Source organism: Ambystoma mexicanum, chromosome 1p, assembly GCF_040938575.1.
Source record: "Ambystoma mexicanum isolate Mex_15411 chromosome 1p, UKY_AmexF1_1, whole genome shotgun sequence".
In the NCBI taxonomy this organism is placed as follows: Eukaryota; Metazoa; Chordata; class Amphibia; order Caudata; family Ambystomatidae; genus Ambystoma; species Ambystoma mexicanum.
Genome location: NC_090921.1, coordinates 1,263,432,735 through 1,263,455,578, shown reverse-complemented (window position 1 = coordinate 1,263,455,578; position 22,844 = coordinate 1,263,432,735). Strand labels below are relative to the sequence as shown.

The following is a 22,844-nucleotide window of genomic DNA, read 5'->3' as shown; positions in this document are numbered from 1 at the left end:
CCACAACATACGTATTATCCCAATCAGCCTAATCCCAAGATGTAACCAACTCTAGATTGTATTGAGCTTGTTCGACTGTAGATGTAAAATAATAGGCTATATTGGCCAATAGAGTTTGAGGTTACACGATATTGCAAGTCTACTGTGTGTATTCAACCTTCCAATTTAAACTGAAATCAACCCATGCAAGCAGGCCACCACTAGGTCTGCCTCTGGGAATCTTCTGTGCGGCACCCAAATGATTGAGACCCCTGCATTTCGATCTGTCCAAAGCTCAATTCTTTTGCATAAAAATAAGCTGAAACTCCCTTATAAATTTGCACCAGTTGGTGGCCTCTAAGTGCTTTTGGATCCTGCGATGTTCCAGGAGATCAATTTAGAAGGTGCTGTCGTATTAGCTGGCGCAATGCCTAGAATGATTCAATCCACCCCCCTCGAGTCCCCCCCATCCACAGGCAAACTACCACCTACCACTCTCCTGTTAATAGTAAAAAAACGCAGGATTAGAATCAATAGCCCAGAGGGATCTCCTACCATCTTCCTGGCCACTCTCTTGCCTACCCACCACCACTTCCTGTACTGGTGGATCTCCTCGTAGAACAATTGAGGACCCTGGAAGCGGGAAAGTCCAGAAATCAATGGCCAGGAGCCCATCTGTCAGTTGCCTGCTGGTAAAAAAGATTTCTTTGCAATCATGGATACTATTTGGAATGTTTGTGCGAGCACATTTAACGATATCCTTCCTAATGATAGAAGTAAAGCCCTTAACCCTCCTGATGCAGTGTATACATTTATTTGTCAGAGAAGCCTGCAACTTAAAAGTATTAGGGGGTTGTCTGGGGACATTATACATTGTTACCGATGTTAAGTCAGCCATTGTAGGACCTTTGATCTTACCAGAAGTTACACACTTTTCTCTATTGCTACAATGCCACCCTTAAATAAGACCCCTCACATGTTTTGAGGGTATCAGGGTTTTTTGTAGCTATTTGTCGATTAATAGCATCAATAGTAGGTCTAGACCAGATCAATGAGGCCTGATCCTTGGGGTGCTTTAGTGCAATGTTCTGCGGGTGCACACAGGAGGGTACAGAGATATTGCCAGATTCTGAGTGCTTACGCTCATCCTAGGAAAGTGGTGTGTGAGAAACCTTGTATGGGATGTGCACAACTAACCTATTTACTTTTTTAGAGGTGATTGAGATAAATCATCAGGAGCAGCAGAAGTGGGGAACAGTTGGTTTCTCACTACCAACTGGATAGGTACAATATGGTAAGCGTGGTTTCCCTCATCAGCCATGCTCACAACCTGGTATTTAACTGTCCATTAGTAAGGCTGAAACATTACTCAAATACATGTTTATCCATAAGCAAAAGTATTTATTCCAGGACTTAAACTGCCCGCCAAAACTATAAACTGCCCGCCTACACGTGTTTCAACCCACATGGGTCGTCATCAGGGCGAATTAGTTATATCAGAATCCTGTCTGTGCTATCAGAGCTTGTATTCTCTTTGTTTGGTGCGGTTCCGATCAAAGTGCAGCGAGTTCAAATCTACTTTCAGTTTAGTCATCAGTTGATAAATGCACACGTGCAAAGGCTGCAAAACCAACTTCCCGTGATGTATGCGACAAATCGGCAGTTCCAACAGAGTAGGTATTCAGTCTGAGTCTGTCAAGTGTTTAGTGGAGAACTAGTGATCATCATTTCCCAAATATTGTTCGTACATTGCGACAGCAGAGATTAGAGCACCACTGTTAAACGCTTAATTGCGAGTCTGATGAGAAGCTGCTTTGTTGCAGCCGGACGAAAGGTTCAATTATAGCTGTGAAATTAGGACGGTAGAAGGTATATGGGGGACCCCCCCATATTGCACCATCTTTCTCCAGAGCTGTGGCAGAGCACTGTCACTATAGGGATGTTCACCTGTGGGCTTTCCCTTTAAAATCTCACAACCTATGTGGAGAAGCAGAGCACTGTTATTCAGGCATGCCTTCACATTCATGTGAGGTCACCCGCAGTGGGCAAAGTAAGTGTACATCTGACTGAACCTCCTATTGCAAGCAGGAGCGTGCCAGGGTCATTCTGTACAATCTAGTCACTGCGTGACCCATGTGGTTATTACCTCTCTGAACACAGTCCACCTGGCAGTGTCAGAATTACAATTATGGAAACCAAGATGACAGACAAGCCTAAAGAGGCCTAAGTCTAAGGAGTGGCCAAGAGTTTTGTTTTCCAATAACAGACAGGTGAATTAAATTCCCAACTCATGCTACATCAATCTGTGTACTGTATTAATTATCAGACAGATGTAAACACTCCTGTTGTTGGCGGACCTGGGCAGGGGGCTACTTTCCGCTAAAACCCATAGGTGTCTGGATTGAAGCGAGTGTATATGAATATGGCGATGGAGTGGCAGAAGTGGTTGGTGGTGCAGTGAGGCAGAGGCAGAGATGTAGAAGGAGGACGTCAGAGGAAGAAGAATAAAGTAGGTAGAGATGGAGCAGCAGGTGAAGATTGGAGAGAGGCAGTCAGAGGTGACTAAGGTGAGCAGAAAGTGGAGGTTGGAAGACAGATTGGAGTGACAAAGAAGGTGGGAAGGTGGTACCAAAAGGAAGCTGGAGGAGATTGTAGAGAGAAGAGAAGGAGGTTGGAAGAAATAGCAGGAGTTTAAGGAGAAATAAAGGAGAGGAAAGTGGCTGAAAGGAGGCCTTAGAAGGAGGGTAAAGGTGCCGCCAGAGAGAAGAGGGAGGATTGAAGGCGATGCTATGGGGTCTTTAGTGAACCACTGAAGGAGAGTGAGAAATAGGTCAGGAGAGGGCTTGTTCCACCCTTGATGATGGTTGATATAAGGAAGGTGGAGATTTGAGTTGAGCATGTGGCGGAAAATCAAGGAGATGGATAAGGAGAGACAGGATTAAAAGGAGAGAATGAAAGGGATACAAGATGTTCCCCTAGTACGAGGATAAGTCACAACATAGCAGAGAAAACATATTGCAAATTGCAAGGCAGTCTAGGACCTAGACAGTCTAGACGGAGACATGGTGAAAGAATAGAAGCACAAATTCTAGGTCCACTCAGATTACCTTCCTCTTGGTGGAAGCTCTAGGTTTTTTTTTTAATATTAGCAAAACCCAACTTCTTCCTTTGCCCAGGCCTAATGTGTGGGCACACTTCTGGGTAAAACACCCCAGAAGAGGGGACTTTCCGTGTCAAGGACGATAAGCAGAGGACCAGATACAGTGAACCAAGGAAAGATGTATGCGGCACACTCAAACCCCACAGGACTATGAGTGATGGTGCACTGATCATCCACCCAGGGAGAAAACGGAGACTGAACTTTGTTACCTGATGGCCTTGAACTATTCCAAGCATCGAGAAGGCATTTTTCGTATGCCACTAGACTTTTATGTTGCATTTTTCTTGATTTGGCCCAACTATGTATTTAACCCTAATAAATACATGTCGAACAATAAATGTTTACTGTAGATCCTGCTCATCTTTATGGTAGCTACCATCACCACATCATTCTATTCCTCCTCCACTTTGAGGCTGCTGATATGGGATGTTTTCTAATGTTGTGAATCTGGGTAGGATTCCATGATTGAGATGGAAGGACATGTTAAAGGGTCTAACCTGTAACAATAGTTCTCTAACAAAGTTACCATCCCTAGATTAATAACTTGACCAGCCATGTCCCCATTTATTGTACTACAGATTGTGCTTGCAGGCTGAGATTTCAATTAAGATTAATTTTCTGAATATGATTATTCTGAGAGTCCTTAAGTGCCTTCTAAAACCTTAGATGGCAGAGGGCATTTTATCTGAAGACCTTGCTCAAAATTTGCTAATTTGTTTATTTTCTGTAACAAAAGAAAAATATCTCCTTTAAAAAAAGGTGTTTTGGATCTGGTCTGGAGCACAGAACTATTCTAAGTTCATGGCTTTGAAGGAGATACCCTAAATGTAGTACTTTTATTACAGGCAAGTAACATTTCCATTTTTCTTTAGGTCAGTCAGCCTTGCATTGTTTTGCCTCTGATGTTTGTTTATGTTGATTTTAACCAGAATTTTGTTTCTTATAGGAACCGGCGATGAGGAGAAGCCGTTTCTTTCTGCTCCTGTCATGAAGTTCACCCGCAGTCTGTCTGTGCCAAGCTCAGAGGACATCCCACCTCCACCTACCACATCGCCCCCAGAGCCACCCTACAATACTGCCCCTTCTCCCACTGCCCGTGTTGGACCAACTGCCAGGTCCCCCTTCAGTCCCAGCACTGAGCCTAGATCCTACTCACCCTCGCTGCGCCAGGACCCTAGCCACTTTGACCAGCAAATCATAGAACAAAAGCAGCAACAACAACCGCAACGGCGAGAAAAGGTCCAGCTTTACCATCAAGATTCAGACCAGGGTCCTGAAGAGCAACCCCGCATGGGTATGGCAGCACAGTCTTCTATGAGGAGCTGGAGGAGTCAGCCACAAGAGGTCCGCTATTTCAACCTACCCGCTAGGGCGGCCAGCACGGCCATGTATGTGCCAGCAAAGGCTGCACGCAGAAAAGGATTGGTGAAACAGGTGAAAGTAGAGGATGAACAGCAACAACAACAACAGCAGCAGCAACAATATCAGAAACAGCATCATCATCATCATCATCACCATCAGCAGCCAAAACAGCAGCAACAGCAGCAGCAAGAAAAAAACTCCATTCCTATCCCCACTATCATAATCAAGGCCCCTTCTACTAGCAGTAGTGGCCGAAGCAGCCAAGGGAGCAGCATGGAGGCTGAGATTCAACCTGATCCTATCCCATCCCTGCAGCTGAGAGATAACATTGACTTCACCAGCCAGTTTGGTGCCGCAATCGTGGGAGCAGCACGTCGAGACAGAGAATGGTATAATGAAGCCAGACGCAAATCAGCACTGTTTTTGTCCACTGATTTACCAGACGAGGAACCTGAGCCCACGCCTGCACCCAGACTCAAGCATTCAAAATCCATTGATGAGGGCATGTTTGCCAACGAGCCCTATATGCACTTGAATGTTCCTGCCAACTTTGGACATCCTGGGAGCATTGGCATTGCCACTGGCTTCACATACCAGCCAAAAACGGGCAAAGTCTATGGTTCCACTACCACTAGCGCCTTTAGCACTGTGTGTTCAACCTTCATACCACAAATCCAAGCTCACTCCAGTGGCCCAACCTTGTCCAGTATCAGCCCGGCTGGGAGTGTGACCAGTACCCTAATTCATCCTTTGACAGGAAAGGTCTTGGACCCCAATTCACCTCTCGGTCTTGCATTGGCTGCCAGAGAAAGGGCCTTGAAGGAATCCCAGCAGCAGAGTAGGGGTGAAATTGAGGAAAGGAAATCTCGACCATCATCCCCTCGTTTTGGGGAGACACCTAGATCCCTTAATGATTCCCATGGTGGTCCTCCTCTCCGGCTATGGGGATCTGGGCAAAGGCGAGAGCTAGAATACAAACCCTCTATGGTGTCACCAAGTGCAGAGAAGAAATCTGAAGGGAGCCCTCGTCAGAGTCCATCACGACACCTACTGAACCAGGTTATAGAACGTGGAAAATCATGGAAGGAGCGTGGTGAGGAGAATGAGAAGATAGAGCTGCATGTGCGCTTCATGGAGAACTGCAGGAACAAATCAGAAGAAGAGGATGACAATAAGAGCACAGTTGGCAATGAGGAAAGGCGGGAAGTGCTGTCACCCACAACTTCAACATCACATCCTACCTTCTCTGGTAGGAACTCTACCCATCATGAATGCAGCAAAGAGGAGAATGGCCTTCCACTTCTAGTCCTTCCCCCTCCAGCACCTTCAATTGATGTGGACGATGATTTCCTCTTCACAGAACCCCTTCCTCCACCACTAGAGTTCTCAAACAGCTTTGACAAATCAGAGTCTCCTCCGGGCACAACGTGTGCAGAGACTACAATTCCACCTCCTGTTCCTCCTCCACCACCTGACTCTGTCACTACCCCCAACTTAGACTCCACCACTTCAAGTCTCACTTCATATGACAGTGAAGTGGCTACCTTAACACAGGGGGCTCCTGAACCCAAAGAACCTCATGTCAACTTTTCATCAGTAGTATCAGCCATTCAAATCCCAGCATCAGACACCACAGAGACAGTAATTGATTCTGGAATTGAGGAGATTGATAGCCGGAGCAGTAGCGATCACCATTTAGAGACCATCAGCAGTGTTTCCACACTCTCCAGCATGTCTGGCCTCTCTACGGAAGGTACTGAGTTGCTTGATACCTACATCACATATCTAGATGGACAAGCTTTTGGGGCTGAAAAGACTCATTTACAAACAAAGATCAGAACAAGAATGTTCCCAAGCAGACTCCCAGCAGCACTCAGGGATCCCATCACTGCCACCAGTACAACCATTTCTATTGCCCCATGCACCGAAAACCTATTCACGCTACCATCACCCATGGGGACTTCACTTGGCACCCTTCCAGAGCCCTCAAAGGAATCTCTGCGGAAGTCTCCAACATTACCATGGGAAGACTGTTCGCAGGGAAAGGTCATAGCCAACTCCAACATGAAATCCAGCATCATGAATGAGCTGAGCTCAAAGTTACAGCAGATGAGTGGAGTCTCCTGGTCTCGGCCTCCCGACTCAGCAGTATCCTTCTCATCAGACAGGCCCAGCTCTCTCCACAGGCACAGGTAATGGTCATGGACACTTTACAATAATTGGGGAATATGAAGGTTAGGATTAAGGGGAGAATGCAAAGCATATTGATAACGAACCATGAGGCAGCATGAAAGGGGAATTTGAGTCAATATCAGAGTGCAACTGGTGTCAAGATAAGAAGGGGAACTGATGCAAGGATTGTGAGACGAAATGGGTGAAGTCATAATAAAATGAGAAACTAACTGGCAACAAGGTCAGAATTGTGTCCACAGTTTAGATTTTGAGCTGGGATCAAAGATCGTAGAAGCATCAAGAGGCAGGAGAAGGAAGCTGTAGAGACAACTACAGAGGCAACAATGAAGTCCTTATGAGAGGGGTGAAACTGAAGTTCAGAAGAGAAGGTGATTGAAGGGCTGAAGTATGAATAAAAGAGCAATGTGGAGTCTGGAATATAAAGTATACTTAAGCTTTATTCATAGAAGTACCTGATGGTTGAGTCAGAAGGGAAAGAAGGTTTAATCGAGGTACAGTCTTAACGATATAGCAGAAGTGTAAAAGAAATCTAGATCAGAGCAAAGCTTAATTCAAGTGATAATCCAAGAGGATCTGGCAATAGGGTTTATAGGGTTCTGGAGGCAAGATCACAGGATAGACAGAGACAAGATTAGTGGAGAGGTAAGCTCAGGTTCAGGGGCGGAATTTAAGTCAGAATTAGAGGGAAAGCTGAAGTCGCTAGAATAAAGGGGCTTAACTCTGGATCAAAGGTGATGCTGGGTCTGGATCAGAAGGGCAACTTGAGCGCATTTAAAGTTGTAATACTCTCAAAATATGTGTTAAAACGCACCTACATGTGCTTCATTGAGACAAAGAAATATGTTAAACTACCCTTTTGGCGCATTCTTTTACTAATGGTTGGACTGGAGCAGCCAGTGTGGTTTTTGGAAGCCATTACTGTAGCCTCTTCACCAATGTTGACTACTCTAGAATAGAAATTACTCAACAGGGAAATAAATGCATCAGAGCTTCATGCTTTTGGGCCTGAACTAATTAGGGAAACTAGATGATCATAACAGCTGCAAGCTACACAAAATACAAAGGGGCACATTTACAGTGCCACAATCAGAGACACACTGTTACACAGACATAATCACACATAGATTTTCTAATGGGTACATTCCTCCCACAGAGTCCTCATCTTTGAAATATCACAGTCTACAAAGTTGGCACTAGAAAACCTTTTTCAACCAGCAGGTGACCCAGTTTGGCTCCATCTTCAACTCTTTCCTCTTGTTTATTTATTTTATTTTATTGTTCATTTATAACATGCTTAATACCAGCGAGTGGTTTCTAAGCACGGGGTTGGGATTTGAACCCGCAGTGCACGTGTTATCTTACTTCCAAGATGGCATCATTGGCGTGCAAGTATGGAACCACCTGCACCATTTTCTAAAGTACCTTTTTTCCCGCTGCAACGCACATCTGAACATGAGACATTCAGATGAGACAATTATTCATAACATTATGACACAAAAATAATTGGGCTTCTAGGCCTCTAAAACATTTTGTCTGTCAATGTCTGAAACCGATCCCCACTACTTGTGTTTTTTGTGTCTAGGGAAGGACCACAATACAGAGAAGTGTGAATCATGCCAGACAGAGACACCAAAAGGCTTTGAACGAAAGGCTTGCATGGCCTAGTCGAAATTGATCCCCTGTTAAATCAAAAGTCGATATACCAAAGAAGAGTTCTCCAAAATTGTCTCTGAGCCCCGAATTCTCAGATCGCCATTCTAGAGGAAAAGAAAAAGGAGAAAAAGAAGTGACGTCACCATTCAAGGAGCCGCTCTTCATCCTTGAGAATGCACTCGTCCTCCTCTTTGAGGAAACACAAAGGGCTCTGTTTGGTGCCCAAGAAACCACAATTTGGAGTTTTTCTGAATGGAGGAATGGGGGGCGCTTAGGTCCTCCATGGAAAAAATATTCCAAAAGGCACCTGAAAGTGCACAAAAGACACTTTCATCACAAGATTAAAAAATCAAAAGGAGCCATCACTGCTCCTACATGCCTCTGAGCTCCGGCACCAGTGTAATAAAAAAGACTACAAGGTGCCAGTGCCTCTGACTTTGTCACCCTCATTGTCTCTGGATCCAATGCAATCAGAAGTTGTGCCAATGACCCCTTCGAAATCCACGGCGCTGACCACGGCATTAAAACCATCAGAGAAAGCTGCAGTTCGGCGGAGACTCATTTAAGATCCTGTCTCTGAGCCGTAAGAACCCAACGGTTATTTCTATACGCGCAGGGACATGCTGTCACAAATTTGACATTTGAGCGTATTTTTGAGGAGCAAGATGATGACACTCCCCAGGTTTCCTACTAACATCAAACATAGCAGACAATCCTAGAATTGTAAAGCATGCAATTTAAACAGTGCACATGTATTCAATCCCTCTACCTATCCTTTACCACACTTCTGTCTTTTTATGCATGTCAAATACAAGAGACTAATTGCAGAACTATGCAATAAGACTACAAGTTATTTCGAAATCTGTTTTTTATCGTAAAATAAAAATTTGCAAGTTACACAGAGTAACAGTTATGCACACTTTATATTTCACAGTGCAAATACATTGCAAAAAACGTTCAGGATTCTTATCTGTGCCAAGTCGTACCAACTGTCCTTGGCAACGTGTAAGAGAAATACACTTTGAAAAGAAAAACACTGCGATATTCTCCAAGCATAAGCGCAGAATCACATGCTTGTTAAAAATAGACAGCACTTAATATGAAATGACCTACTTAATCTAGACTATCTGACCTCATTCAAAACAGCAGCCCCTCACTTAAACTATTGTTTACCCATATATGTTGGAAATGTTTCTAATTCAGTTTAGCATAGATATCTTCCACCTCTCTCACCCAAGGTCACTTAGAGAAGGACTGTTTCAGCATCAGACAGCCTGCCAACAGTAAATTCTGTCTCCAGCCAGCCCTCGGTTACTGCGTCACCCAGTGCCCGAAGATGTCTGAAAGCTACTCCCTCTCAACACCCTTTTTATTACATCCCCCTGCCACTCAAGGGAAATACCTCCCCTTGAGCAGATCATTCCACTGAAATGGTATGTGATTTCATTGCTGGATACATCTCTCCATGAGCTTCCTGCTCAATACAATGCCCTGAGTTCAGTGGAACGGAGCTACACATTTTTTATCACCCAGTTCAAATTCAGCCTGCACGTTTAATTTCCCATTTTAAAGAGCATCATGCATTTTCCAAATGTACCTCCAGCCTATTTCAACATAGACTAATTTGGACTAAATGTTATTAAGGGATTCAGTTACATGTTAGCTGGGGTTGGGTTAATATGTTAATTTATATTAGTATTATGTTTAGTGCAGCTTAGTCCGTGGAAATATCATCCTGAAGCAACATGCAATTTCAATCATGTGCTCTGTGCATTGGCATCTATTTAATTCTGCTTGAGACTCAAACTCTTGAATTTCCGAAATAAGTTTCACCCCCTGCACCCCTGTTGCAGTTCAAACCCATGCTAACATGTGCATGCTAAAATGCAACTCACCGCAAAAATTCAGAGCCCCTAAGCCTACACGCCCCCCTTTTTTTACTGCTGGGAGATAACCCAAAATCACTGCAGGAAAAACAAACACAAATGTTCTAAAACACATGTGCTTCTCCCAATTCAATCTTCCCTTATCAGTCGAAAATAAATAACAGGCAAATGTCAAATTCCATATATGAGAAACATGATGTGTACATTTCTAGTGTTGAGCAAAAGAATTATGAGTCTTGATCAAGAAAAAAACAACAACAATATCTTTAACAAAGAATAAAAAATGTTTTTCTTTTGCTTGTTTTTTTGTCTCTTTGTTAATCTCTTGAGCACCTTTAACTTTTTTATCTTTTTTTGCTTTATTGGTGATCTGTACTTCTTTTCAATTATTTTTGTTGTCGAATTTTTATCTTTTTATCTTTTGATCACCTTTATCTTTTCATCTTTTTTTTGTTGGTGATCCATTTTTCTAATTTTTCCTTAAAAAAAATAATTTTCAAAAAACAGACATCCAACAAAACTGTGTCATTGGCTTCAGTCAAATACAAAAACCAGTAAAAAAAAATCTGTTTGTGATAAGAATCAATTTGTGATAAACATAGTCTGTGATAAAATAGTCTTTGTAAATACAGCCTGTAATAAAATAGTTTATGATAAAATAAAAATTGTAAAAATAGTCTGTAGTAAAAATAGACTTTGTAAATAATAGTTTGTGATAAAATAAAAGCACACAGGAAACTGTTCTTGATGGAACTCCTCCATTCCGGGACTCCATGGGACTTCTTTCGGGGTCATCATCTCCACATCTTTTGGGGTTGTTATCTCCACATCTTTTGGGTTCACCATATTCACCCCCTTCTTTGGTCCATGTGGCTTTCCAGGGGACTCAAATCTAGTGATATCCTCCAGGGATCCAGCGCTCCAAGGATCCAGCGCTGATGAGGAAAACAATTATTTTTCTAGAGTAAAAAGAAAAGACAACTTGAGTATCAAGCAGATCAAACCTTTTACTTTCCTTTCTTACTGGAGCATCTGAAACCAAATTTAGTTATGCACACTCATGCAAATTATAGAAGTACTTTTGTGCTCTAGCTTGATGTATATATATTTTCTTTTTACCACTTTTAACCTCGTTTTTATATCTTCGCACTATTTACACCTAACCACTTGCTGTGACAATACGATTTTCTTTACTCTGTTAGTTTCAACTCGCTCGAGTCTTTTCACTTCATGTTTCGGGTGAAAGGGTTTTATTTGATTAACACGGATAGACTGTACCACTGTTAATTCTCCCTCCTTCTAGCAATTCTGTAGACCACAGATGACACCTTATCTACAATTCTATATGGCCCTTGCCATGCTGCAAGAAATGTAGAGTTTTTATGTTTACCCTTACCGAAGTTAAATTTGTAAATCTGGTCTTCTATTTCATATTCTCTCACAGATGCCTTCTTATCATAATATGTCTTTGCACCATCAGCAGCCTTTTCCAAATTGTGCGCGCAAATGCAAACGCATATTGCAAGTGCTTTCTCAGTTCTTCCACATATTCATGAATTGTGGACGCTTTTACAAGCACCTGTTCATTTATTCTGTAAAGTAAGTGTTGTGGCAGAACCATTTTCCTTCCTGTCAATATCTCATGCGGGCTGAGATTTGTTGATTTAGAGGGCGTCGACCTGATAGCCATCACTACCAATGGAAGAAGCAAATCCCAACTAGATCCTGCTTCAGCTACAAACATTTTCTATCAACTATTGATCTGTTACACCGTTCCACTTCCCCTGAAGAGGAGGACCAGTAAGAAATGTGTAGCTTTCTCTTCACACCCAAGATTTGCCATATTTGTGTCATTAATGCACTAGTGAAATGACTTCCACGGTCTAACTCTATTCTTTGAGGTAAACAAAATCTTGAAAATATATGATTTACAAGTAAAGTGGCCGCCGTTTGCGCACTGCAGTCTGGAGCTGGGATGCACTCCACCCATTTGGACATTACACAAGTTACTGTCAGCATGTACCTGTTTCCCCTTGCTGATCTTTTTACGGGCCCGACATAGTCAACTTGTAAATCAGACCATGGGAGTGTCAAGCCCCTTTTCATCAATGGTGCTCTATGAGCAGGTAACACAGGTTGAAACTGTGCACACACTAAGCATCTCTGGTGTGGTGGTCAACATCTTGGGACATGTGTGGCCAATAGGCGTAATCTTTCAAAATTTCCAAATTTGTTTGTGAATCTCTGCGTCCTGCAGTTATGGCATCGTGGGCATGATGTATCATCAATCCCCAAAATGGCAAAGGCACTACCCACTGGATTTGGCCTGTCACTGATTCTATAATCATTAGTGCGTCTTGTAATGTAATTTTCTTTTTCTTTTTTAATAACACGCTCAATTCCTCTTTCCGTTTGCAATCCTCTTCAGTCAGAGTATTTTGTTCTACGTCTAGCGAATGGTTATAAAATAGGCCTAGAATAAGGTCTTCCTTTTGCGCTTTGATCGGTCCTGATCTTCAGTATCAAAACTCCATTGTGCCACAGGATGCTCAACTGTTTTTGTAGTCGTGGAGTGTGTTATCGCATCGATCTGTATTTCACCAAGCAGGTGTTCAATATGAAATAACTCCCCCATTACAGCTCCAATTTTGGCTAACTGATCTGCCTTATCACTTCCCTCCTTATCACTTGGCATTTTCAAATGAGCACGTATTTTCCTCCAATGGATGATCAGGTCATTTTCTGATACAAGCTTATCTATGGCTTGAATCATCTTGCCATGTTTAAGTGGCTTCTTGTTATAGGTGAGCATGCCTTTCACTTACCAGCCAGGTAAATACTCTACAAAACTATTTCGCACATAATCAGAATCAGGTATTAGAACTATTTATTGGAGCTTATTTTCTACTGCTGTAGATATTGCCTTATAAATAGCGGCCAATTCTAACACTTGACTACTTCTGGGACCTATACTCATGCTTATCCATTGGAATGTTGTCACATTTAAACCATATGTTTCCTATTCCCGCTACTAGCTCTTTTTCTGTTGAATTATGTGGCAGAAATGTTGTAATGCCCAGACAGTGGTCAGAAGCGCTTTTTCGCATTCACTAAATTTGGTCTCTACCTGTGACAATGCTTTGCTAGCATATGCAATAGTTTTGTTATTCACATAATTTTTTGATATAATACTGCTGACATACATTGATCTGTAAATCCTATTTCTACAAAGAAATCCTGGTTTTTCATTGGATATGCTAAACATGGTGCTTTCATTAGACACTCTTTTAGCCTGGCTATGGCCTCATTTTGGACTTTTCCCTTTCCAGGATACGCCCTGCTTCAGTAATCTTGTTAAAGGTTGTGTAATCTCTGTAATCTCTGCATAATTCTCAATAAATGTCCTATTGTAACTTGCCATTACTAACAAACTCTTTAAAATTTAAAAATTAGTGGGATCTTTTAGTTTTTGTTTATGAATCGCCGCCACCTTTTTCCTTTGTGGGTTTAATCCATTCTCTGTCACTTCATGACCTAGGAGGTTTACCTTTTTCCTTCACAACTGTGCTTTCAGTGAAGATACCTCTGCCCCAGCCTTCTGTAGCTGACTGAGCGTATGTCTAATCTCATTAAAGTGGCTTTTTAGATCTTCATTTTTGATTAGCACATCATCCGCATAAACTATTGTCCCCCTCTCAGATGCATCCAGGAGTGCCTTGCTCAGGAATATCCCAAACTCACTCCCACTATTAACATACCCAAAAGGTGTCTGCGGCCACCCATGTTGTGATTTGTTAAAAGAAAATGCAAAGAAATTTTGAATATCCTCAGCTAGTGACACACCATTATCCAGCTGTAAGGTCTAATGTGGTAAACACCATTGACCCGTTAATCTGTGCAAGACCCTGATCAATAAATGGAAGGGGCCTCCTTGAAACAGGTACCTTTTTGTTTAATTCCCATAGATCTGCACACAAGCGCCATTGGCCATTAGGTTTTAGCACACCTAATATAGGGGAATTTGATGTACTATGAATAGGCCTAATGATTCCTCTAGATTCAAAATTTCTGATTATTTCCGCTACTGATTCCAAACATGACAGGGGTAACCTATATTGTAGCACAAATACTGGCTTCCTACCATGTCCTTCTGGTAGTGTGGCAACATGCAAATTGGTTAACCCACAATCATATGTATCTTTGGCAAACACCTGTTTGAATGTCTTCTTCACTTGTTCAAGCATATCTGCAGCTTCAATTTGCTCTTCTACCATTTTAGAGAACTCTGGGAAGTCCTCCAAAGGAGGAACCTCTGTACTTTCCACTAATTGTGTGGCAGTATCTCTTTGGAGGGTCGCTACAAATATTTTGCAACATTGACCTCCATTTCAATATGCTGCTTTTCTCTTCTAGATTCACTTAATTTGAATAGAATACAATCATCTTGATGACAGCACACTATTTCACTTGGCTCATAAGGGTACACAGACTGAACTTTAAAGATTCCTTTAGGCTTAGAATTCGAGGATTCTGGCAACTCACCCTGTGACTGTATTGCCATTCCTATTGCTGAATTCTCTTCCAAATGAATGTCTTGACACCCTTTATTGTCCACCAGGATTCAAATCAGTCCATTCCCAATCTCTATCAGTGGTGTATATTTGCATTCTAACACTTGCTGCCTCATGGATTCATTTAGGCATACAAACCTTTTATCTGTTGTCCCTTTCTGTATTTTAACGCTACTGTAACTTGTGCAGTGAATTTAGGAATGGTAATATCCCTTTATACCTGCAGTTCAACTGCATATGGTGTCATTTGGGCGTAATGGTAAGCTTGTCTTTTATCTTCAAATTCAAGTGCGGCTCCACTCAACCGGGACCAAACCTTTTGATTTAGAAAGTCGAACACCATACACATCCTGTGCATGATGTAATGTCCAAAATAAAATGTATTTTGTGTCCCGCTCGCGATCCACACATTGTGATGAATACACTTGGGACCAATTGTAATCTTTAACATGCATCTTCCTACAATTCTTTGTCCGGACTCATGGTCATCTAGGCCAAAAATGTGTTGATTCTTTATTCTGATCTTTGGGATCTCCTCCCTGTCAATTATTTGCTGGAGTACTTTTCATTAATAAAACTCCTTTCAAGTTCAAGTGCTCAAGTGGCTTCAATCATTTCAGGATGCCCATTCACATGGATAGGAATCCATGGCTACCCATCTCCCATCTGTATTTCTGAGATGATTGAAATGTGCTTTTCTTTATTTATCTCTGGAGTGAGATTTGGTTTGCATTTTTTCTTCATTTAGATAAAAACACACTTTTTTGTCATCTCTTTCTGTTTGCCATTTTTTCTTGGGGTCCAAATACATCTCCAAAGACTGCTTCTCCTTTTCTCCTCGCATTTCATCCTGACACATGAGAGTGACGCTGGGCACAAAGCCATTCTGAAGATATTCTTCCACTGCATTTTCTGATTTAGCAACAGTATGGCATTCTTTTACTCTGTTGCTTTGTGTCATTATTTTGTTAGGTCTCAATAGTTTTTTAGCTAAGGACCACAATACTCCATTTACCCCATCAATGAGGGGCGACAACCTCTTAAGACAATTCGTCCCTATGTGAAAAGGTATTTAATTAATAGATGTGATCAACACTTCCTGTCTCATCCGATGCTTCCCTATCTTTATGTCAACCTCAGTGACACCTTCGATAGGTATTCTATCCCCGTTGAAGTTATGTACAGGGCCTTCATTCTGCCTCACCTTTATGTGATTCTATGGGCATCTCCCTTCATTGATGCTTTTCACTTGTTTTTTGACATTATTGTTGATTGGGCACCTGTATCAGTCATTGCAAATGCATTATATTTTTATTCATTAATAATAGGAGCATAGTACCCATCTTCAACTCTTCTAGTACACATAAAAAGTGTGAATTTATGCTGATTTCAGCTCTTTTTTGCTCTTTGCTAGGCAAATGAGCATATGAAATGACATCTTTGGCTCCCTTTTGGCCACTTCATTTTAAATTTCTTTGTCTATTCTCCTGTGCTCAGAACCCGTTTGGAGTGTAGCCACTGACTGCCCCTCTGACTTGGGACCACTAGTGTTCACACCCCAATTTCTTATTGTACTTTTTTCACCGTCTGGATTCTCTACACTGCAACCTTTTGACTGGATATTTTCACAAGTGTCACGTGACAGCCTGTCAACTTCTGGCTCATGACACTTATCTGTGTTTTGCATGGAGCCTGTCATTTCTGTCCCTTGGCATAACTGTGGTTCAAAATACTACTCAAGTGACTGACTTGCACCATCCTTTTCTTTTGAGATACTGTTTCCTCTCCATGGGTATCAACAGTATTTTGACTATTAAGTGAGAATAATCCATATGTTGATCCTGACTCCTTGCCTTGTATTTTATTTTCATATTGGATACCCAGTGGCACGCATTCACCTCCATACACCAGACTGAAAAACAAAGCACACCATCTCTGCCATCAGAATGCAGCTACGACAAAACATGTGGTCTAGCTGGACACATAAGCAATCACCCATACTCACACACTCTCCTGACCACCTCTCAGCACTCATCCACATGCCTGACCATCATGGGTAGCCTACTGAGGCTCGGTATCCCACCCAAATCCCTGATTTGGCCAAATGCACACATGCTTTCTAATCCTTCTAACAATTTTCACATACCTTGGGCTTTGATCCCAGAGGGTGTTCCCCCACAAGCGCATTGAGGCTATACTAATGGGATAAAGGCACTATAACAATGACAAATTACTATTATTACTACTACTCGATTGATGTCTTCATTCTGAACCAATCAACTTGGTCCAAAGTGGAAAATGTCCTGCTCTAGAGCCGCTACTGAAATATCAAGCCCAGTAACAGGGATTGTTCCATTATATTCTGTCACTCCGGCTTCATATTATAGTCCTCAACACTGAACCCAAGATAGCAGACATGCATCAGACAGTGAATGCAGGGGCCCTGGATTTCTCCTTAAATAGAAAAGTGTGACCAGTGGTGAGAGGTAAAGGAGGAATGACAGAAATGAGGGGCAGATGTATATTTGGCAATATTAATAGAGGGCCATCATAATCACTAGCATTCCCAGCTTTGCAAAATAATAAGGTATAAACTGTGACAGGCATTGCATTTCCATATACTAGCAGGAAAGGCTGGCCCATCAATTGTCCCTTACTACAATCTGAAAAGTTTGCAGAGGATTTATATATCACATGGGATTTAACAGGTAACTGTAGTTGGGTTTATTTATTTGTAATTGATAACAGTGCAATAACAGAATAGAAGAATGCATATGAAACATAAACCTGTTGCAGAAGAAAAAGTTAGAACATGAGAAGGGGAACAAGGCACACTAACAGTACAATGTTTCACAGCTTGTACATTAAGGCACAGTCAGTTTCACTATGTACATACATTTACATGTACATATATATATATATATAGGGACAAGGAGGGTGTTTAAAGGGGCAGGGTGAAGCGACTGTAGAATTCAGAAGCTCCTCCAATAGATAGGACACTATTTCTTAATGCACTCATGAAGCCCCAAACAGAGGTTTGGTTTCTAATTTCAGGGGACGGGGTTATCTTCCAATATAGCAGGGAGCCAGGAGAGAGGCCAGGAGAGAGTAAGAGCCAATGTTACAGCTCACAGTGGTCCAGGCCTAGATGACTTCAAACAACCACTGTCTCAAACCTGGAAAAAAGAGAAGTAATCTGCATCAAGCAATCACAAAGCCTACACATTTGATTCTAATTGTCTTCCAACATGGGCATTCCAGTCATTCAAACCAGCAATACAAAGAACCAATCAATGTACACCCCTCCCTCCAATCAATGCCTTGACAGAAACAACCCACCTTCACCCACAAATACTGAAAACAATGATGCCCTTCCTGGGCTCAAACCACCAGGTGGTGCTTATCAAAGCAGTGGTCCATCAGCAAACACAACTATTGCAAAAGCTTATACTTGGCCCTTCCCAAACATCAGACAGCTCAGTTTCAACTGATCATTAATAGAGCGTGTAAATTAGAAATACATCCACACAATGACAGCCCTAAAAGCTCTCTGCTGCTACCGATTAACCAAAGTATTTGCCTAAAAGTCTCAAGTCAGACCCACATGACTTTGTTCAGTACATGTTCTGATTACCTAAGTAACTGCATGCCACACTTACATTCCCCTATACCACTTAGAGCTGCTTCCACCAGAACTGTACAAGTGGATTTAGCAAAAAAATGAAACCTAGGCAAAAACCCTTCTTCAGAGAACAATAAAGCATGTAGAAGGGCTGACACATATTTTCCATTCAATATAGGGGCACCTGTAGAGGTTTAAAAACAAAGCTCGCCCGGTGAGCAGTGTTTGTCGTCTAACGATGGAGCAGTCATTGCATTGTGTGCCAGAGTGGTGTGAGAGTGGGCAGTCTGTGGCAGTCTACAGTCTTTTCTCACTGGCCACTTCTGTTTTGGCGCCTTTTTCAACAAAAGCTACAACCAGGTGCGAAGCGGAGCAGAGTGGTGTGAGAGTGGGCAGTCTGTGGCAGTCTACAGTCTTTTCTCACTGGCCACTTCTGTTTTGGTGCCTTTTTGTACAAAAGCTACAACCAGGAGCGAAGCGGAGCGGAGTGGTGTGAGAGTGGGCAGTCTGTGGCAGTCTACAGTCTTTTCTCACTGGCCACTTCTGTTTTGGCGCCTTTTTCTACAAAAGCTACAACCAGGAGCGAAGCGGAGCGGAGTGGTGTGAGAGTGGGCAGTCTGTGGCAGTCTACAGTCTTTTCTCACTCGCCACTTCTGTTTTGGCACCTTTTTCTACAAAAGCTACAACCAGGAGCGAAGCGGAGCAGAGTGCGGTGAGAGTGGGCAGTCTGTGGCAGTCTAATGGCGGCTGGGGCGGATGGCGGAGATTCTCTGGACCTGAGACACAATACCTCTGGAGGCGAAGACGAACCGCGAAGGCTGCGGAGCGCCAACAGCCCCTCTACCCTCTTGTTAACTTCCTCATTCTCCAAAGATGCTCTTTCAACTCTACAAACTAATATCCTATCCTGTGCAGACTCCCTAAAGCGGCCAGGAGGCAAACTACAAAATATTCCATCAAAAAAACGGGCTAAATTAATAGCTCAACAACATACTGCAAAAAGCAATCATCTTGCTCAGAAACATAAACAAAAACTCTTATCGCTGGGGTGGTTCGAGCCCATGTCCGGATCCACTTCGACTGGGGACGCTGTCAACAAAAAGAAGCAAACGGAGGAGTTTGGTGCTCTCAAGCCAGAGGCTGGCTGCAACAACAGGGGAGCCGCGGCGCCTTGGTCCCAGTCTCTGACAGTGGACAGCGCGGGGGGGCCCCCCTCGAAGGAGGGGAGGCCACCTGTGGCGGAAGCCGGGAGGAGCTGGGGACGGGCTTCGCGTGTGCCAAGTCACCAACTGAGGCTAACTGCGGCTCCATGGGACAGCGGAGCAGCAGGGAAGCATCACCTCGGCAGCACTCTGAGGATGAAGCCGGCTGTGTGGGTAAATCCAGCGGAGCCGTGCAGCCTTGGTCCCGGCCCCTGCACCTGGCGGATGACGTGGAGGAACCGTCCCTCGAAGGAGGGGGGCCACCCGGGTCGGAAACCAGGGGGAGCCGCGGCCGGGCTCCGCAAGCTCCGCTGCACCCTTGGAAAATCACCACTCTCCTCAGTATCCTTACGACCAAATCAGAGATTCTGGGGTGGAGAAGTCTTTTAACTCGACTTCTCCTGGTACAGCCGCCCCACAGCGCCATCTGGTGGCCACAGACACTATTACAGCGATTCCTTCGGTAAAAACAACAAAGGCTCAAATACACAATATTTCGGCTTTACCATCAGCCGAAAGTGCCGAAATGGAACAACATGAAAGAAACAAATCACATGCTCTTGTGGGGGATCCTAAGATTGCAGGATGTCCTGACGACCCGATTACAATCTTGCCCGCACCACCATCTTCCACCTCGGGCCCGTTGCACTTTGAGAGCACTGAACCTGAGCTCGCCAAGTCTAGAGATCTGAGAGAGGGCAGCAAACAAGGGGCACTTATTCGACAACCACATGGAATTCCATTTAGGCTGCTAACAAAGAAAAACTTTGATCTCCCTACGTCTAACAAGCGAACAGCAGCAAAAAAGCCCTCGAGATCTAGTAATTCGGCAACTTCATCGGCGAGTTCGCGCCTGGAAAATTCCCTGAAAACGCTGTTCCAAAGACAAGCAAAAAAGAAACTTCACCAATCAGGGCTTGGGGAAATTTCAGACGCAGACTTGCTAGAAGCACTTCTTGAACCTTTACTCATAGCCTCATCTGGCTCTCAGAAGAACATCCCTGGTAGTGGGATCCATGTACCGACACCACAACAAAAAGACCAAGCTAAAGACTCTTTCAATCCTGGGCCAGCAGTATTACCAATTATTGTGGAACTACAAGAAATTCGGCCAGAGGAAATTCTAACCTCACCATCTTTGCCATCTTATAATGAGTCTTACAGTGAAGACCCAAACTCTTTGGAGCATGACCAGATAACCCAACCTCTACTGGGAAGTTCGAACTCTATTCCCCAGTCAGACTGTATAGGCCTGCTAACCGCCTTACCAGTGTCATTGGAAAAAAATAGCCCGCTAACTGCCTTACCAGTGTCATCGAAAAAAAATAGTTCGGGCTCATATGACAATGAAAGTCCATCGCTTCAACATTTCGAGAAAAGGAACGTGGCGACTAAGCCCATCAACCAGGCAGTTCTCCTTGATATTGAAGCAAATGGGGGAAATGGAAGTAAGGAGGTTTTGCTAGATTCCCGGGAGGGTTCTATTCCGAGGTTCCCCACCCCTCAATACAAATCCAAGGAATTGCCACGGTAATGGCCGCCTTCATCACCAGTGAGCTTTTCAACTAACAGAAGATCAAGTGAGTCTTCCTACGCTATCCCAAAGGAGACTCCGTCGAAAAAAGCAGACTTTATGTGCATTATGTCTGCTGTAACAATCGCACTTGCACCATTCTGTAAGCTATACGAGGCAATCAAAGACTCCTTGCAAGATCATACATCTATCTTTGCGATGATGAACTCAAAGCTCATATAACTAGAAGGCTATGTTAACGCCCTGGAGAGAAGGAAAAATGACTCAGCTGGCATTTCCAATCTACATCAATCTGAGTTAATGGAACTTTCAACAGTTTCAAGAAAAAACAACAAATACAGGCCAAGGATGGATGCAAGCTCCCAAACAACAGCACAAGACACTCTGCGGCGGGATGCCACTTACATGGATTGTGGGACAAGGCCAAAATCTGGTTCTAGCAACTTGCCAGGCCTCCACAGCTCATCGCCAATTAGACCAGACTCGACACTCAACAAGCCGGGAGACAATGAGGTGCTGTGTTTAGATGACACCCTCCCACACAAAGATCAGTCAAGAATGAAATGTATTCAAGGACTAAGCCAAAAACCATCAGGCTCAGGGATGTCCCTCGACGGGAACTTAGACACGAGAACTAAACAACAATTTCCCAGCTCCCAAGTATGCCTAAAAATGGCACCTCTGTTTAAGCCAACCCCTGTGACTCAGCAACCCGAACTCCGACAGAAGGAAACTCTACCAAAGAATACTCAAAGTCTGTGAGGGAAGAAATCAGCTCCAGTAAACGCCTTAAATACTGACAAACCACCAGAAGTTCTTTCTCAGTCACCAAAACCAGTAGACGATTTTCTTACTCACAAAGACTTGATGGATTTAAGCCAACATCTTGATGTCAGTGTTGATAGCCAACAGAAAAGCGTGAACTCTCATCTTCCCAAGCTGTCACCCAACCACCAGACAGTTATTAGGGATCTTTCAGGCTTCACCTCACTAGATGAGCGTTTCAAATCTTTACGAAGAAACAAATGGGATCACACCATCAAGCCTACTGAAAAGCGCACTGAACAAAACCCTGACTCGGACTCACCTCCTCGTCGGCCACAAGCGAAATACAGTTCGAGAGTCCATATCCAAACAAAAGTTGACTTATCGGACAAGACTAAGGATATTAAGTATTCGCAGCAGAGAAAAGGATTTCAGGACCACAAACAACAAGAGAGAGCGAATTACAGTTCTCATCAGCAGAAGAAGTCGTATCAAGACTCTTAATAGCCAAAAGTTGAATCCTTCTGTCAAAATATGACAACGGTCTGGCAACCAAAAATACTTGGTCTTAAATAGACACACGGTGCTGAGACTGCTACACAGTATCTCCTCCTTAAGGAACCTAAAATCAGAAGATCTTAAAACGGTGGAACCTTCTCATGAAGGTCATAAGTCCTCTTGTCTGCTTTACATATCATCAGTCAATGTGATCACTTTGATGTCAGCAGCAGCGGAGGTACTATACAAACAAGGGTTTGAGTTAACTTTACTCAGGCCACTTAAAGCAGACCACGAGAAGATAAAGGACCGCACAACGGAGGACAGACCTACAAATGAAGAACACCAGCATACTAGCTCAAGCTTCGATCTGCCAAGGAAATCATCAGTAACCCTCCGGTCGGACACGGTTCAATCGT

The 22,844-nt window shown here is 43.2% G+C and overlaps 1 protein-coding gene across 1 annotated transcript in view; it reads left to right on the top strand.

The window, feature by feature from the left end:
- SHANK1 (SH3 and multiple ankyrin repeat domains 1) overlaps positions 1 to 22,844 on the top strand; it is a 2,604,687-nt gene that overhangs the window by 2,541,408 nt on the left and 40,435 nt on the right. The window contains exon 24 of the mRNA XM_069605116.1: positions 4,086 to 6,693. Coding sequence (XP_069461217.1) covers positions 4,086 to 6,693 — 2,608 coding nt within the window. The remainder of the gene's footprint in view (positions 1 to 4,085; positions 6,694 to 22,844) is intronic.